The 18,654-nt window shown below is 44.8% G+C and overlaps 1 protein-coding gene across 11 annotated transcripts in view; it reads left to right on the top strand.

Annotated features, from left to right (window-relative positions):
* LOC101536302 (phospholipid-transporting ATPase IB) overlaps positions 1-18,654 on the top strand; it is a 633,219-nt gene that overhangs the window by 578,977 nt on the left and 35,588 nt on the right. For 9 of the 11 annotated variants that reach the window (XM_058670952.1, XM_058670953.1, XM_058670960.1 and 6 more), the window contains 3 exons: positions 3,220-3,308; positions 11,731-11,835; positions 13,700-13,735. In XM_058670952.1, coding sequence (XP_058526935.1) covers positions 3,220-3,308; positions 11,731-11,835; positions 13,700-13,735 — 230 coding nt within the window. The remainder of the gene's footprint in view (positions 1-3,219; positions 3,309-11,730; positions 11,836-13,699; positions 13,736-18,654) is intronic. The other 2 variants (XM_058670954.1, XM_058670955.1) reach the window with 1 other exon arrangement.

Raw genomic sequence — 18,654 nt, 5'->3', positions numbered from 1 at the left:
ACAATTAAAGCCAGAGTTGGGAACACCGCTTCCCATATCGGAGCTGTTGTTTCAGCCTGGGTTGCTGTGCTTCTGACATAGCTTCTTGCTAATGTGTTCTGGGAGGTAGCGGACGATCACGCAAGTGCGTTGCGCCTTTCTGTACGTGTGGAGTCCGTGACAGAGTCTGTGGCCTCAGTTTTGTGGGCATTTGGGAAATAAGCCAGCAAATGGAAGAGCCCTCTCTTTCCCTCCATCTCCTGTTTCTCACTCTTTCACTCTGCTTTTCTATTAGATGAAAATAAAGACATTCAACTCTAAAGGCAAAAGACATAACTAGACATGGGTGTCCTTGGTAGTTACTCAAACCCTGGGTACTTCTGCACAGCACAGACAAGCCTTCACTCCTGTGCCCAACTCTGGCCAGCCACTGTCCTAACTTAGCACATTTTCCCACTCAGCCAGACCTTATTTGCCTCTACTTCATTGCCATTGGATCTGCCACAGTGGTACGTACGTGCTTTGTAAGTCACTAGCCAAAGGTGTATTAATTGAAAGGTGCCCTCTTTCCGTGGAACTGCGTGCACACCTTAAGGTAGTGTTTAGAACCCTACCCAATCATATTTGGTGTGGGTAAAGAGATGGTAATTATGAAATATTTGTCAATAAACATTTCAATGCTGCAGTCTTGATGACTTCAGATCTCAATCTGTGAAAATCAGGATAGTGGGACCCTTTCTGAGGCATACCTTTACAGAGTTTAATATGTCCTAATTTACAACACCTAGCTCTAAACGGCGACAGAGGCAGGTGTTTGGCATGGCAGTTAAGACACTGCTTGGGATCCCGAATCCCTTATCAGAGTATCTGATTCTCTCCCAGTTCCAGCTTCCTACTGGTGTGCACCCTGAGAGGCAGCAGTGATGGCTGCCATAGCTGGGTCGCTGCTGCCGTGTGAGGTTCAGATGGAGGTTGTACTTCCCGGCTTCAGCCTGGCCTTGTTGCTGTCTCTGTCTCTGGCTTTCAAATAAAGAAAATCAGTGTCAAGTACATGTAGGTCTCCAGAGGTGACTTTGTTCGTTTGGACCTGGGTGTGGTGGTTGACCTTCACTTTCTCTGTCTGTGATGGGTGTGATTTTCCTGGTAGGTGAAATTACAGGAAGAAGGCTGAAGTGGTTGCATTCCTCTTTGGTGAATTCAACCATCATGTGGATAAGGGAACTGCAGGGTTAAACATTGTACGTGTCTGCCTATCCACAAGGGCAATTTATTTATTTATTTAAAAATTTGTTTATTTTCATTGGAAAGGCAGATTTACAGGAAGATCTATCTGCTGGTTCACTTTCCAAGTGGCCACAACAGCCAGAGCTGGGCTGATCTGAAGCCAGGAGCTTCTCACTGGTCTTCCATGCAGGTGCAGGGTCCCAAGGCTTTGGGTTATCATCCTCTGTCTTCATGGGCCGTAAGCAAGAAGCTGGAAGTGAAGTGGGGCTGCTGGGATTAAAACTGGCACCCATATGGGATCCTGGCGCATGCAAGGTGAGGACGTGAGCCACCAGGCTACCATGCCGGGCCCAAGGGCAATTGATTTAAAATAAATAGTATACCATGACACCTTGTTTGAGGGTGACAGTACCGGGACCCCTTCAGCTGCATCTGGGAATAACTTTTCAAGTTAAAGTTCTTTTCCCAAGCTCCCATGATAGGTATCTATTAGACCCCCTGCTTTTCATGGGCATATCTCTGTGTTGAAATATGTAATTCTATACTCTAAGTGTGGTGCAAAAATCCATCATGTATAGGTGCCAAAATGTTTTTAACAAGTCATTCTCTCTTTTTTTAAACAAAGCAGAAAGGTACTTCATTCATGTATATAAAGATTGTATACAGTAATCAAATCTTGCACATATATATTACTTTTTTCTTTTTTTCTAAATTTTTATTTTTGAAATTTAGCATAAATTTTATATAGTTTGGGATTCCCCTGCCCCCCTTTTCCACCCCTGATTGATTTTTCCCATAATGTCACAACTCTTCATAAGGAGTTACAATTCCACCAGTCTGCTATTTAAGTGTGCCCCGACATTGCTGGTACAGACAATGTTAGACAGTTCAGCATCCCATTGTCTAGATATGTCCAACACTTTCATTGGGAGTCCATCTTTTGTTTGGAAGCAGAGATGCACGTTGCACTGTGTCTTGGCTTCTGGATATGGTATTGTTCATGACTCCACCACTATACATTCCAAGTTGCATGATTGATTCCTTATGTTAGAGAAAACATAAGGTATTTCTCCTTTTGTGATTGACTTATTTCACTGAGCATAATGGTCTCTAGTTGGGACCATCTGGTTGCAAACTGTGTAATTTCATTTTTTTAATGGCTGAATAATATTCCATGGAGTCGATGTACCACAGCTTCTTTAGCCACTCCTCTTTGGATGGGCATCTGGGTTGTTTCCATGTCTTTGCTATTGTAGATTGTGCTGCTGTAAACAAGTCATTCTCTTGAACATTTATTTCAAATTTCTTTGCTATTATAGTAGTCACATGAGTGTTCTTTTTCTGAATTAGAAAAATGATAATTTTATTTGAAAGACAGAGATGTTTTGGTCACTGGTTCCATTCCTAAATGACCACAACTGCCAAGGCCTGGCCAGGTGCCATCTGAGTTTCCCATGTAGGTGGTGAGAATTGGGGTACCCATCACTTGCTGCCTCCCAGAATGTTTGTCAGTAGGAAACTGGATTGGAAGTGGAGCAGCTGGAAGTCGAACTAGGCACTCAGATAAGGCACGCAGACATCCCAGACATATCTGCCAGCACCCCTTGCCCTGCTCTGAATGTGTCTATACTCGCTTCTTACACTGATAGAGCTGATAGAAAAGTGAATCAAAGGCACTCTGAGGAGCAGAGTCTGTCATAGTAATCTGAGGGCACTGGCATTTCCCTTTCAGAAGGATTTAGGATAGTGTTCTCAGGGCTGGGACTTGGGGCACAGTGTAAGACACATCAACGTATGCCTGAAAGTGAAAGAGTGGATGCGGATGCAGCAGCGATCCAGTGAGGAATCACCACCCCACTCCCCGCTTTCTGCTTGGCAGGTGCAGGCTACCTTCTGCTGAACATAATGCCGTCCATGATTTGGGGGCTATGGAGTGTTTGTGTTTGGTCAAGTCCCACCCCCCTGCTTGGGACTACAAGTATTAATGCATGTGCCCCATCTCTTGGTCTCTTGCAGGCAGCCATGGTCCTGAGCTCTGCACACTTCTGGCTGGGATTGTTTCTGGTCCCCACTGCCTGTTTGATGGAAGATGTGGCATGGAGAGCGTAAGTGGAAGAATGAAGAAGCAACCAGAGTCTTACTTCTCTGCCCTTGTACTTGTCTGCCACATGACCCCTGCTACAGAGGGCACTAAGGGACATGGGTATCGTGAAGGAGCAGGAGTCCTTCCACCCGCAGGGAAAGACTTCCATTGTTTTATTTTAAACCTGCACTTCATCTTGATAGGGAAATGTATGCAACACAGAGTTTGAGAGAGAGAGTTGCTGTGACGATCAAGAGGGAGGGTGCCTTGTGGCCTGGCTAGAAGGAAGAGATTTTAAGCACAGGCCCCTTCTATTGAGTTAGGCAAGCTTGACTGAAAACATTTCTCTTTCATACCTGAAGCTCAGCGCTTCATCCATGGGCCTGCATTCAACCCCATGCATCCCAGAGAGTTGTTTATCTATAAGTCATTCCTCAGGACAGGAATAAAGTGTTCTTCGTTTTTTTACAACTGGAATTCTTCCAATAAAAATCTTAGAACATTAGTTTATAAGACTGAGAAAAATCAACCACAAAGATGGAATTATAAGTTAAATATGAAATACTGCAATCTAGTAAGACATCATACAGTATAATTTTTATAGGTGTTAACTACTCAAATTTTTTCCTATCTGTTAAACTATGCTGTTTCCAAGATAATCTTGTAAAAAAAACAACATCAAAGAAACAACCAAAGCACAAAATAAAGTTTCATTTCATCCCTAAGCAAATGAATGGTGGCTGTAAATGAGATGATATGGATTTTTGCTTTGGGTGAGCCTAATTCTTTCCACATACAGTTGCCAACTTCCCTGAAAACTGAGGCCCTTCACTTGGCTTTATGCTTGCTGTAATTATTTTAGGACCCTCAGGTAGAAAATTGAGACTTGTAATCCACACCTTCCGGGAAAATACATCAAATTTCACTTTTATCTCTCCTTTTCTCCCATTCTCTGAGAATTATTCTTGCTTGACAGTTAAGGATGTCTTTTGAGAAAGTCTTCATTTTGGCATGATCTTGACAACCAGTGATACCTAATGCAGGACAAAGAAGGAAGGATTTTACAGTGCCTGTTAGTTCTCCTTCTGTTCCCTGAGTTTTTCAACTCTTAGTAAAAATTAATTGCAATTTCCTAATTGCTTTATCACTGTGCCCATTTTGTGTGCTGAAACTGTGTTCTGTAAGTGGTAGAAGGAGAATATTCAAGATAATAGCCAAAGGATGTATTGTTTAATCTAATTAGATGCACTATAAGGAAACATTAGTTCTGTTATTTGCTGTCTTAAAGGCCAGTATTCCATTTCTGAATTTGTTTGGTTTTGCAAAGGTAAGTTTGTTTTAGGCAAATAGAACATGGTCTTAGCTCATCAGAAGGGCTTTTTCCATTTATAGTGATTGAGAAGCGGTTACATGCTTATACATTAGTCTCAGAGTGTTTTGATTCAAGTCTCTTAATGTCATGAAAAAACACATTTTATTGACACCATTTGCCAAGTAGTTCTTTAGCAAAAACCTCTTCTGTTTGAAAGCGAGCATTTGTAGATGACAGAGTCTCTGTGTGCCGCCTTGTCTGTTTTCTGGCTCTTTCCCAGTGTATCCCAAGTACAAGGACCAGAGGCAAATCAGCTAGCCCCTCCACCAGGACTTGGTTTGGCCCTGTTTTGTAGGAGCTCACACTGTAAAATTAGCACCATTTCCCTCTCAACGAGGATACAGCAAACAGCCCTGCTTCCAGCTCCACTACATGGAAAGAGAAAAGGTCTCTTCCTTTGTGAGGAGCTTGCCAGCTGAGTTGGAATAGGGCTCCTGCCAAGGAGGTAGCACTGAGGGTGGCTGGGAGCGGGTGAGTGACAGCAATTGTTGGCAGCTACCTAATGCCGGGCGCCACAGGCGATCAACTTCGCCTGGGAGCCTTGCAGTATCTCAGCTATGGACCAAGCAGGAAAGGCCACTCCTAAATTCTACAGGCACTTCCCAAAATGCATTTTTGTTTTGTCTCGCTGAAGAAAATAGGGAGAATAGCAGGTGTTGGTTATCACCTGGGTTCATTGCTGCTCAGTTTGTATTGCCTGTTTAAGGCATCACCTGTAATGTTTCCTTTGTAGCACCTCTTCTTCAAAGACATAATTTTTGTGACTTTATTTGGACATTTCCCCTCTGATTATTGTATTTCATATTATACTCCATGATTGAAATATTTGTTGCTAAGGCAAGTTCAGTTAGGAGGTTTATCTCAGAGCACTGCAGAACGTTTATGGGGAAATGTATGTTTAGTAATTAAAATGCCTGCATTGCACAGTCGAGTGCCTAGATTTGAATCCTAGCTCCAGTTCCTGACCCAACTTTACATCAGAGCAGACCCCATTGAGTTCCTTCCTGTCACATGAGAAACCTAGATTGGGCTCCAAGCTCCTGGTGTTGGCCCCAGCCCAGCAGCAGCTCTTTTGGACATCTGGGAAGTAGCCAGCAGGTGGACTCGCAGTCACCGTCTCTTGATAGCTCTCTTATTTTTTGTTTTAAAAAAACCCACAGACACTCATAAAAATTTTGAATTGAAAGATAATTGTATATTATTGCAAAAAGCTATGAAGCCCACGTGTTGCCTTTTTCATAATCCACATTTTCCATGAACTTTCTAAAGATCCTTTGTATGTATAGATTCCAAAGTTTTTGCATTGAAATGGGTTTATCTCATCATTGATTTCCATGGACCTTTAAAAAACTTGTTTTTTATCCATTTAAAAGGCAGAGCAATAGAGAGACAGAGAAAGAATTCTTCCAGGTTCACTCTCCAGGTGCCTACAACAGTCTTGGCTTGGGCCAGGCCAAATGCAGTAGCCAAGAACCTGGTCTCCCACCCGAGCGACTAGAGGACCCAAGCACTTGAACTATCCTCTCTTCCCTTCTACATGCAATACCAGGGAGCTGGATTGACATCAGAATAGCTGGGACTTCAGCTAACACTCCCAAATGAGAGGCTGGCGTCCCACACCACCACTGCACCGGCCATGCCACAGTCCCCACCCCTCCATGTGCTGTTTGACGTGCTCTCCGACGGTCGGCTGCCCACTCCTTTGAGACTTCAGTACTGAGCTATGATTCCTCTTTCAGAACTGCAGCCTTACAATACATGTTCTGTTCTATTCTTCCACGTGCTGAACAAACGTGTTGTCCCCGGTTACCCACAACCGCCCATCTTCTGATTTCAGTTGTCAAACATTCATGGAGATGTGCGATACTAGGATGCACCTGGAACTCCCGAGAAGTGTTCTAAAAGAGCAAATAGGAATGGAGGTGCCACTGCATTGTTGCCTGATGGTGGCACCTGGCAGGGACGCTTCTACATGTTGCAATTCCTCGCTCTTGCTTTGGGCCAGTCTTAAGGGTTGGTTCTCAATTGCAATACTTAGCTCCTTTTGGAAACAGTTTTTCAATTGCAGTACCATGCAGACTTGCCTGTTCAAATATACTCCTGTAAGCACTTTTGAAAAAAAAATAGGTGGCTGTGTCTTCCTACATTTTTCCTCTTTCTTTGCCCAGTCTCTCACTTCCATTTCAAGACCTAGGCTGTGACGAATCAGAAGAGAATGAGGTAATTCAGTCACTTTTTCCGTGAAGTCTGTCATCTTTGTGGATGAAGATCTGTTAATAGAGCATACTAAGTTAGACCTGGAGTGCCTTTAAAGTGCTTGCGTAATTGTCCTCTTCGCCAGCATTTTCATGAGGGACCAAACTAACCTACCCTTTATTAAAACAATTGATTTATTGTATGGGATAGCTGGCTAAAGAATATTTTTTGTTAGAAGCATGATATTTCAATTATCCAGAACTATTTTAATATTCTTCAGCTTGCACTCTTCCAAAATATTTTGCTCTGGCAGCACAATTAGGTCAGCTACCATGCACTGATTCTTATCTAGGAGAAGTTTGTTGGTGTTGTCTTATAAAAATACAGTAGAGCTCAAGGCTGCTGAGCACAGAAAAACTAGTTTCCTTTTATCTGACTGCATCTCCTGTCTTGTTCCAGGCATCAAACAACACAATCCCCAATTCCAGAATGACTTCATTTCCTTGTTCTAATCCCAAATAGGCAGTTAAGTGGAAAGGTAATAAGCAAACGCTATATACAAGTGGCCTTGATTTTTTTTTATTAACTTTCTAACTCTGTTCACTTCTTTTGAAGCTCATTGTATTTGGGTTGACATCCACCTTTAACAATTAACATTTTCCTTTGACTACCTTTCCACACAAAAGAAAAATAGTCCAGGGGGAAAACTTGTGTAAGTAATGTCAACTTCAAGATGCTAAGTCAGGGCTCAGAGCGATAGATAGCCTGGTGGCTGAAGTCCTTGCCTTGCATGCCCTGGGATCCCATATACATGCTGTTTCATGTTCCAGATGTTCCACTTCCCATCCAGCTCCCTGCGTGTGGCCTAGGAAAGCAGTGGAGGATGGCCTAAGGCCTTGGAACCTTGAAACCACCTGGGAGACCCAGAGGAGGCTCCTGACTCCTGGTTTCAGATTGGCTCAGTCCTGACTATTGTGGCCACTTGGGGAATGAATTACCAGAGGGAATATCTTTCTGTCTCTCCTGCTCTCTGTGGATCTGCCTTTCCAATAAAAATAAATCTTAAGAAAAAAAAAAAAACCTAAGCTAATCTATTTCTTTAAAAAATCTCTAAGAAGCTATAAATTGAGCCTTAGTTAAATCAAGAAGCTATAAATTGAGCCCTAGTTAAATCTAAAACTCTCAGATAGCTTTCACAGTCCACTTGTCAGTAGCCGGACACTTCCATTCTGTCCCTTTTGTGGGCCTCTGGTCTCCTGAAGCCAGCCCTGGATCTGTGAGGATGAGTCCAGTACAGATAATTGGGTTTACTCTATCAAAGCCATAACTTACAATATACCAATTCCCTGGTTCATGGTGAAGCTTAAGTTATTCACCCTTGGTTGATGCTGAAGGCTAACTTGATAATCTTTAAGTACTGAGGTTTAGTCCATCACATATAAACTTTTTGACAGGAACGCTTAAAAATGGCCTAGTGGCTAAAATCTTCCCCTTGCATATACCCAGGCACTGATTCATGTCCAGCTGCTCTGTTTCCCTTCCGGCTCCCTGCTGGTGGCCTGGGAAAGTAGTGAAGGATGACCCAGAGCATTGGGACCCTGAACTCACATGGAAGACCTGGCTTTGAAACAGCTCAGCTCCATGTTGCAGCCACTTGGGGAGTGAACTAGGAGATGGAGAATCTTTGTCTCACCTCTCTGTAGAGCTGACTTTCCAATAAAAATAATAAATAAATCTCTTTTTTTTTTTAAAAAAAAAATCGCTTCTGCTAATTTAGGCCTTATATGAAAGATGCTTGAAGAAATAGTTTTAAATTGCCATCATTGTTTCCACCCCAGAAAATGTAACTAAGAGGCAAAAGTGTTTTGTTTTTAAAGATTTATTTATTTCTATTGGAAAGGCAAATCTACAGAGAGAAGAAGATACAGAGAGAAAGATTCTTCATTTGCTGGTTAACTCCCCAAGTGGCTGCAGCGGTTTGAGCTAAGCTGATGTGAAGCCAGGAGCCAGGAACTTCCTCCAGGTCTCCCACACAGGCACAGGCACAGGCTCCCAAGCTTTGGGATGTCCTCGGCTGCTTTTTAACGCTACCGACAGGGAACTAGATGGGAAATGGAGCAGCTGGGATTAGAACTGGTGGCCATATTGGATCCCTGTGCATGCAAGGCGAGTACTTTAGCTACTAGGCTACCATGCCTGGCCCAGAGGCAAAAGTTTAGTGCAGAAGTTAAACCACTGCTTGGAGCAGCTGCATCACATAGTGGGCTCAAGCCCAGGCTCCACTCCTAATGTCAGCTTACTACTGTGCACTCTGGGAGGCCGCAGGTGATGGTTTGAGGAGCTGGGTCTCTGCCACTCCTGTGGGAGTCCACATGGAGTTCCTGGACCCTAGTTTAGGCCCAGCCCAGCCCTGGCTGTTACAGACTTTTGAGAAGTGAAGCAACAGATAAGAGATTCTCTCTCTCTCTCTCTCTCTCTCTCTCTCTCTCTGTTTTTCTCTCTCTCTCTTTTATACTATCTTCCTCTCCCCCTGCTCTTTCACTTCTCCTTCCCTTCGGTCACTCTGCCTTTCAAGCAAATTTTCTTTAAAAAAAATAGAGTAGTTAATCCCATCCCCTGCCCCGTGTTGCATTTTGTGATTCTTATGGAGTACTGATTTCTCTCGGAGGGTGATTGCCTACGTCAGATTGCCTCAGCGTTGTTGGGCCTGGTTGGGGCTTCCTCGTGGCACCTGACTGGGGCAGTGAGATGCTCAGACCACTGTCCCGAGGCCTTCTGTGAAACAGAAATGCAACTGGCAGCTCCAGCATAGCAGGTCAGACCCTTTGTTTTCCTGATATGAGCTGAAGATGCCAAGTTTTTGTCCCTGCCCACCAACCTATTTTTTTTTTGTAATTTTCGGCCTCCTTCTCCATGGCCCAAGATAGTAGTGGGGGCTGTTGTAGACCTTGGGTGAGCATATAGAAATGTTGGGCACTAGGGAAAAAGGGTGAAGTTCGGAGGGTCTTGAGAGAGTGAGAGAATCAAGCAGATACATCCTCCTGGGACCTGTGCTGTGTGCAGGGTTACTGTGTGCACATGGAGCAGACGAGGCAGCCAAATTGTTTTCAGAACCCCAAAAGCTTATGCAGTCAAGGTCAAGTTTAGAGTCAGCCATGTATAGCCGTGTAGAACAGTGTACATTCTAGCATTCTTCTAGAAAATTCTCTCATTTGCTGTTTAAATTAAATCTCTGCTTTGAATTACAGCATCTTATCAATACCGGGTCTCAGGACAATGTTTGAAGTAACAAAGGTATTAAGTGTTAAACTCAGTGTGGTTTTCTCTCATGTACTGTGTGGAAATGGATGACAGGCGTCTAGTGCTAGTGCTCCATTACAGATTAAGTCATAGTGTCCAGGGACAAGCAGGCTTTCTTTCCTTGAAAGTGGAGGGTACACATCTCCGCCGAGTTTTCTCCATCTGCAAAACATGCCCAAGACACTGTTGTTACTTCCAAGCAGAAGTGCTCAATTTTGTTCTTTGTGTGTGTGTGTGTTTAGCCTTGTTTAATTTTTAAAATTTATTTGAAAGACAGAGTTCTTATATCCACTGATTCACTCCTCAGATGCCCACACACAGCCGGGGCTGGCTCAGGCCCAAGGGAGGACCCAGACCTAAATCCAGGTCTCCACTTTGGATGGCAGGGACCCCAGCGTTGCTTGGGCATCACCTGCTGCCTCCGAGGAGCATTGGCAGGAAGCTGGATTGGAAACAGAGCCATGACTTAGAATCAGGTGTTTCAGTATGGGACACAGGCATTCCAAACAGTGTCTTCCCTTCCATACCAAATGCTTTGAGTCCTGCTACCTAGCAGGTTCTGGACTTGCGTTTATTTGGAAATGAAGCTAATACACACTTTTTCAGAATAGGGAAACGTGCTTTCTGTGGCTAACTCATGAGCCTTTTTTTTTCCTGCATCTCTCTGATGTGACCTGTATTTGTTGAATACCTTTTCTTTGCCTATATTGTTTCCAACCTAGTAACTCAGTTTTAGCGTTGCCTATTCTCAATCTGTTAAAACAAAACAAACAATAATTTGATCCACAAATGTTATCTAATGAGGAACAAGAAGGTAGCATCATTTAAAATAAATTCAGAGTCAAATACTACATTGTTTTACTATTTGGAAGGAGTAGCTTTTAAAGATTTTTTTTTCTGGTTTCAGGATTTCTTCCATTTTCTTTTTAAATGACATATAACTATTCAGGTTTATGGGGTATAATGTGTTAATTCACTACAATGTGTAATTTTTCAGTTTCAATTTTAGAAAGTCCCTGGGATTAGCCAGTTATACAGACATGGTAGGGTTTTCTTGGTTGAAGCAAAATGATTTGCTTTGCATTCTCCTATACTTACAAGACCTGAGACATGCAGGCTGAGGTTCACAGTGGGCTAAGAAAGGCAGCTTGCTCTTGCTAGTTGATAGCTGTATTGTGCTACTGAGGCTTGCAGCCATGGACCTTTGTGGTAAGTGGTTGTCAATGGAAGCTGTTCTCAAACAGTTTCTTGACTCCAAATCAAGGCTCTGGCGTCTAGAACTTGGTCCATCCCAGCTGTGGCAGTGCCTATTTGCACACTAAAGAGGAGGGGAAAGGCAGTGCTTGCCTGGGGCTCAGTGACTGCTGTCAGAGTCCGGGTCTGCTCTGCAGCACGTGGAGTGTTTCTGACCCACGCACACGGAGCCGTGTGGTGTGGGGAGACTGCAAATGTGCTTCCACTTTTTCAGCCTTGACCATAGTACATCTGGGTGTGGCATGAGGGAGGAGCAGGTGATCTTTGCAACCATGTCAAGTTTACGTACTATGTCCTGTTTATCTTTTTCCTCCTTACACAGAGCCAAGCACACTTGCAAAAAGACGCTGCTGGAAGAAGTACAGGAGCTGGAAACCAAGTCCAGGATGATGGGGAAAGAGATGCTGCAAGACAGCAATGGAAAGAGGTGGGCAGCTCCGTGGGGGGATTTCAAGAGCCGGGGGCTCTGGGCTTTTCTCCCCACCCTTCCTTCTCCTGCCCCTGTTTCTCTTCTTGGCTCCACAATGGCTGCTCAAGCTGAGGCCTTTGGATCGTTCTCTAAGTATGTCGTCCAAGTTGGGTTAGGTTGCACTCTCTCAGTGGTCACGTGAAATCTGACTTTCTACATCATTGGGACCCATCCTTGGGCATGTCTAGATTTTAGACTGGATCTGCTCGCGGACAGAACAACCCAAGGATCGAAGAGGGATACACATGCATGTTGTATCAGTGTTATCTTGAAGTGGAAGGAAAGCAAGATTTAGCAGTGTGAGCAGAGAGGATTTGGAAAGCCAAGCCTTGGGATTTCAGGACCTATGGCTGGCTGTACTCAAAGATGAGTGGCTACCAGGAAGGTTTGCATGCCGAGTAACGCACACGGAGAGCCACCCCTGTAAATCTTGTTACAGTGCATTAGGGCGTTCGTGGAGGAGATACATTTATAGTGAGTCATGGCTTTGCCCTGGGATCGGGATGCCATGTGTGAACTCTTGACACAAATGCAGTTTCTGAGTGTCATTTCTCACAGAGCAGCAACCCACTTTTCCCCATGGACATAGTTAGACACGGGATCCTGTCTGCTTTATCAGGTATGTGAAAACAACCTTGAAGTGCCTTTGGTTAACGTCAGCGTGTGAGTGGAATAGCCTGTAGCTGTAACATTTGGGACGAGAAATAATTTGAATTTTAGATTTTTATGACTTTTGGATCATGTACATAGATGTAGTGAGAAATCCTGGCCACTGGAGCCAAAGTTTCAACTTGAAAGTCGGTTATTTTTTTCCTACACTCTTTATACATACAGGCTAAAGGCATAGAATTTTTCCTCATGGCATTGGTACTTGGACGGTTTGGGGGTGGGGAGGATATCCCAGTTTTGAGTGTTCAGATTAGGGATGTGTGGCCTGAGCTGCTGAAGGAAGCTTCCCTGGGCCCAAGAGGACTTGGAGAGTCATAGGAAACCCTGACTGTCTGAGGATTGTGAGGTTTCCAGACAGTTCTGAGTGCAGCTCTCTCCTTCCTGTTAGCACTTAACCGGAATCTATAACTAGCTGCTAATGAAGCAGAAGTCTTGGAGATGGATACTTCTAGATAATCGCACTTAGTGGTTGTTCATTTCTGTTTCATTTGTTCCTTTTAAAGCAGCGAGGGTTTTAGGAGTGTAATTAATTCCCAGTAACCACAGGCCTTTTGGGAAAAGGGTTTTACAGTATGCAGTTGGTGTGGTTTTTGTTTGTTTCCATGGCTTATTGTTACTAAGTGAGTTCATGGGGTTGTCATTTGAGATAAGAAGGTAAGCCATGCTTTGTGACAGCCACATCCCACATTTGGGTGCCGGGTTTGACTCTGCTCCCAATGAATTTAAAGAGTGCATTAAGCATAGCAGCTGTGCTGCCAACTGTAAGATCATCGGTTGAAAAATCACTGTGTTCAGTCAACTTAGAATTGTGTGCAAGAGAAGCAGGGCTGCAACAGGTCTGTGCGTAACTGCTGTACCACGCAGAGCCAGTTCCACGTGCAGACCAGCAAAGCACAGCGCTCATCATGCCCCAGACCCCACCCCCTGAGATTTTCAGGATGCTCTAGTGTCCTCTGAGACCTAAACAAAGCAGATCCATAGGCTTCAGAAACTCTGTGTGTGTGTGTGTGTGCGTGCGTGCATTCGTGTGCGTGTGTGAATGCCTGCAGAAGGGAGTCAGTAAATACTGACAGCTCTGTATACTGGTGGGCTTCATAAACACGGTAAGTTTTGGCATCTTTGGCGACATCTTACAGGCTCTCTTGTATTTCAGAGATTCTGCAGACTTGACAGTGACTACCGAGCAAGTGTAAGTGATTTCTAAGTCAAACGAGAATTGTAACACTAAGTTCTAAGCCCTCTCCCACCATCCTTCTAACCCCCCACTTCACACATTTAACAGGAAAGCATGCCATGGAATCAGAAAACCCTGATGGCCATGTTGCTCACATGTGGGTCAAGGTCTCCTTCTGGCCCCCCTGGCTGGAGCTGTCAAGATGGGAGGGACCCCAGGGCTGTGAGCTAGGAAGGGTGCCAGCAGACAGCAGCGAGGAGGCTGTGTTTCAAGCGTTGAACAAATATGCTGCGTCTAGCTACCTGCAGGCAGCTAACCCGGTCAGTCTTGGGGACTTTTCTTTTAGTCATCCAGAGCCTGCGTTTGAATTCTGCCTGAGCCACTGAGCCATGTGACCGTGCACAACATAACCCTGTGTGAGGGGTCCTGTTCTTCTGTCGTAGAGGAAAGCTAATATACTGGTGCAGGGTTGGAGCTTAGGAAAATAATGTATACAACACAGTTTGCAGCCTAAGCCCTGATGGGAACGCAAAGTGTCAGCTGCTGGTCTCCAGATTGGCCAAGAATCATGGCAGGGAAAAGGGGTTGTGGCCTGTTACCCTGAAAGGGAGCGTGCACCCCTATCTTTTTGCTTAATGAGGAAAGGGACATAGTTTTTAAAACCTACTTATCCTCTTCAAAATTGACTGTGAAATGTTCAAATGGGTAGAAGATAGTCTCAGTGTGACTGTATACAATTAGAAACCTCTGCAAGTTTGCAGCTTTCACCGTGTAGTTATGTCATTGTGTGTACCAGGACATGTGTGTGTTTATATAGATACACACGTGGTAGGTGCACTCACAGACATGTATCTGAATGTTGTGCTCATGTGTGCTCACGCATGTGTGTGTACGCACGTTCAGGCTCCCTCACTTGGTTATCCAATTCTCCCCTTCTCAACTCCACCCTGTGCTGTTATTCTGGGGGATTGTTCTCAGCCAGAAGACTGTCTTGGGACTCCAGGACACCCCACCCCCATTTGTTTTTCTCAGTACTCTTTGCTTGGGCTTCCCTGGGTGGCCCATTTGCAACCTCGATAAAGGACAGGAGCTGCTCACGGCAGGGGCGGTTTGTCCTTGTCTGGCCTCCCCAGAGCTGCTTCTCAATCCTTCCATTCTCATCTCCGGTGTGCTTCCTTCACACCTGCTCTGATGCCTGGGTTCAGGGGCAGAGACTTCTTAAGCTCCCCCTTCCATCTCAAGGAGATCTGAGGGCCTCTATCTGAGTGTTTTTGTCTCTTCTGATACCTCCCCACTGCTCCGGCTCCGGCCCCAGCTCCCATTCGGTATTTCAGTTTCCTCCTCATCGGTTTGGTGGCACTGATGGAAGCGCTCTCACTGCTTGTTGATGAACAAGCTAGGAATGTAGACGCAAGGTAAGAGGGCTACCAGGAAAGAAAGGTGGAGCAGATACCTGGCGCTTACTCGCAGTGGCCACCGAGAGACACTGGTGGCCATGTGGCCTCCAAGTTACCTCCTGGCTTAATATTCAAGCCAGCAGTGGGTCACAGCTGGTGGCCTTTATGTCAGCATCATCCTGCCCATGCAGAGGTGTTTAGTCTGGAAGCTGGTGCTGCTTTCCTGGAGTAGCCAAGCCCCCTCCCCACAGCACGCCAGCAGACTGTTCCCCAGCACCCTAACCCCAAGTGAGTTACTCTGCTTGGTTCTGACAGCATTCATTCAAGGACGTTCTGCCAAGTGGCTGGCAAACATTGTAGCAGTTTTACTTAGGAATATGCTTACAGGAAATGGAGCAAAAACTCTTATGCATTAATCCTAACAACAGCAACAAAACTTTCGTGACAAATTTACAATTACAATATAGAAATGGTGACTAGGGACTCAAAGGTTTCGACTCTACGTTTTATTCATTTGATGAAACTTGGCTAAGTCCCAAACGTGTACAGTATTTTGGTAACTTGTTGAATTCTCATTATCATGTTTCTGTACTTTGTCATTAGTAAGTCTGGTCTTCCTGAATTAACTGCAGAATCTTTACACACCAACAAGTCTCAGATAAGAGATGCTGGTAACGAGAAAGGGTGACATCGTGAAGATGCAGCGAAGGCAGGAAAGTGCCCTATGTAGCGAAGACAAAGATTTGTCCTGGTTTTAATTTTGTCCTCCTTGAAAGAGCATTTTTTGAGACTTTTGTTAAAACTTGGGTTGGCTAAAATCCCTTTCCACAAACTATCTCCTCTGGAAATCCTCCCCAAGAGGGATCAGAGAGGCAGGCTGCTGTGTCCAGAAGGGACTGCCCTGTGCAATGCTAAATTTCCAAATGTCTGAAAAATTAGGAGCCAGGTAGACTTGCTTTGATCAGTGTGTGGATTTTTCCCCCTCTTTATTCCTACAGTGGAACTCATGCAATGTTTTCCTCTAGTGGATTAAAATCCACTTACAGAAGTAGATGAAACTCCTCCACCACCACATCAGTGACTGTTGGGGTCCGGTTTTGTCAATTTCCCATGAACGACAAAGAGCCTTACTGATAATACAAAAGCAAGCAGTTTGTTGTGCCAGCATGCTGGGGTCAGACCGATGTTGGGGCACGCAGGCCAGCCAAGAAGGGGTAGGACCCTGAACTAGCAAAAGGCTAGAGATTATATAGGCCCCTTCAGTCGTTACATGCATCATAGCCCGCGCAAATTCAAACACAGCAATCAGACACGTCATCTTTAGGGCTTTCAGGTGCAGACAGTCCACTTCATTCCCAGACACATTATCTTTAAGGCCTCTGGGTCTAAACAACTCATTCCGTACCCACACACATTGCTGTTCCTGGGACTGGATGATTGTGCCACTGTCCCCCTGCACCTGGGTGCATTCTATAGATAAGGATTGTGACACTGTTCACAAGGTCACAGAGGAACAACATTTATCGCTAAAGTGGAGTTTTCCCATGGTCCAGACACATCCTGACCTAGCAAAGCAGCAGCTTCTTGGCACGAAAGGGCCTAACATTGCCTAACGCTAACATTCTAACATACTAACAATATACTAGCACTCTAACATGACAAACACTTTCCCTTCATTTTGTTCCGGATTACAGAGTGGAGGCTTTTCTGCCATGTTTCTTTCCTGCCATGTTTTAGGCATGTTGACAAACAAGAAAAGATGACTGTATTCCATGCAAACATCTAGTGTCCAAATTATGCTTAGCCTGAAGCAGTAAGTAGATCCTTGTTTTATTTTCTGTCCCACGGGATGGTGTGGGCTGGGCCGAGTCTTTGCAGTTTCAGGGCCACGCAGTGTTGCTTGCTGCCTCAGTGGATTTTCTTTTCAAATGCTTTGTGCCAGATAAGGGCGGCTGTGGGGCTGGCTTCAAGCCTCCTGTGTTTTCCATGAATAACATGGTGCTTGGCCATGTGGGTAGGCCGCGGCTGCTGACCACGGGTGACCCTGACAGCCGAGCAGACACGGCAGGGAAGCCTGATGTCCCCCACCAGGGTGGCCCAGCCTCAGCCAGGGCTCGCTGGCTCCCTGCAGACGGGTCACACCACAGACACAGACAGTGGCCTGGCAACTCCAGTGGAGTGTTATCTGCTGACAAGGAGACAGAGGCAGACAAGCCAGTTTCTTCCTCCAGACAGCACTGTCCTAACTGCTTTGAAAGAAAAAAAAAATGGTGTGTGTTTGGCAAGTGGGTGGGGGAGAGTTGTTACCAAAACTTCATGGAAAATGAAATTAAAATTCAATTTTTTTGTTCCACACATTTTGAAACTCGTGCATAATTTTTTCAACTGCATGCTCTTTTCATGAACCTACGGAGACCCCCGTATATGTATGGATCTCAAAATAATTTTTGTACTGCAAATAAGCTTTCACATTTGCATGCACTTCTTGAAGTAGTACCCTTCTCTATATTTCAAACAAACAAAAATCCTGTATTATTTTCAGACTTTTAAAAATGTATTTGAAAGGCAGAGTGGCAAAGAGAGGGGCTTTCCATCTGTTCATGTTTGCAGCTAGCTTTCTGCCACAGCCAGGCCTGGGACAGGCCACAGCCACGAACCCCATGTAGGTTAGCCTGCTGAGCCTCCGCACCAGCCCTGGGACTCCACCTGCATCTCCCACAGGAATGACCCAACCACTGGATCCATCTTCGGTTGCCTCCCAGGCACATTAACAGAAAGCTACAGGGCAGGGTAGCCAGATCCCAAACCAGACACTCCTGTATGGGATGAGTGCATTCTATTCGGCAGCCTAATCTACTGCGCCACAACATCCAGCCTCAACTGGAAAGCACCCATTATCTTGTTTCCTTTAAGCAGAATTTATCTGGGGAAGGGAGCATTTTTTGCCTACTGGTTAACACCTGCATTCCTCAACAGAGTACCTGAGTCAGAGGCCTGGAGCTGGTTCCTAACTCCGACTTCCTGCCAGTCCACGCCCTGTGATGTAGCAGTGATGGCTCAAGTTATCAGGTTGCTGTCAAGTTCTTTCTTTCTTTCTTTATGAGATTTTTTTTTTTATACAATTTAGTTGGTGCTGGGCTCTCTCTTCCCCCTTGCCCCTTCCCCAAGTTCTCTCTCCTCCCCTCTGTTCTATCCTCCAGTTTCAAAATGTGTGTCTTTCATGAATTTTCTGAAGTCCATCATGCTGCCGCTGGAATGTCTCCCAACCATATAGGAGACCTTGTCATTTCGTCGTGAGTTCATTCTTGTATCCTAGTTCAATGTAGGTACAATGAGGACCAAATCTTCCTTGTTTATGGGCAGTAGTAATAACAGTGACCACCATGCTGAGAAATTTTGAGCCAGTCTCAAAAGGTCAGATATCATATGTTTGCTCTAATATAAGATAATATGATGTCAAATCTAGGGATATTACATGTGAATCTTACTCTATGTCACTTCATACTTACCTGCACCTTCTGTAATAAGACCTTGTGA

The sequence above is a fragment of the Ochotona princeps genome, chromosome 12 (genome assembly GCF_030435755.1).
Source record: "Ochotona princeps isolate mOchPri1 chromosome 12, mOchPri1.hap1, whole genome shotgun sequence".
NCBI lineage: Eukaryota > Metazoa > Chordata > Mammalia > Lagomorpha > Ochotonidae > Ochotona > Ochotona princeps.
The sequence above is the reverse complement of the archived record's forward strand: the minus strand, read 5'-3'. Positions and strand labels throughout refer to the sequence as shown.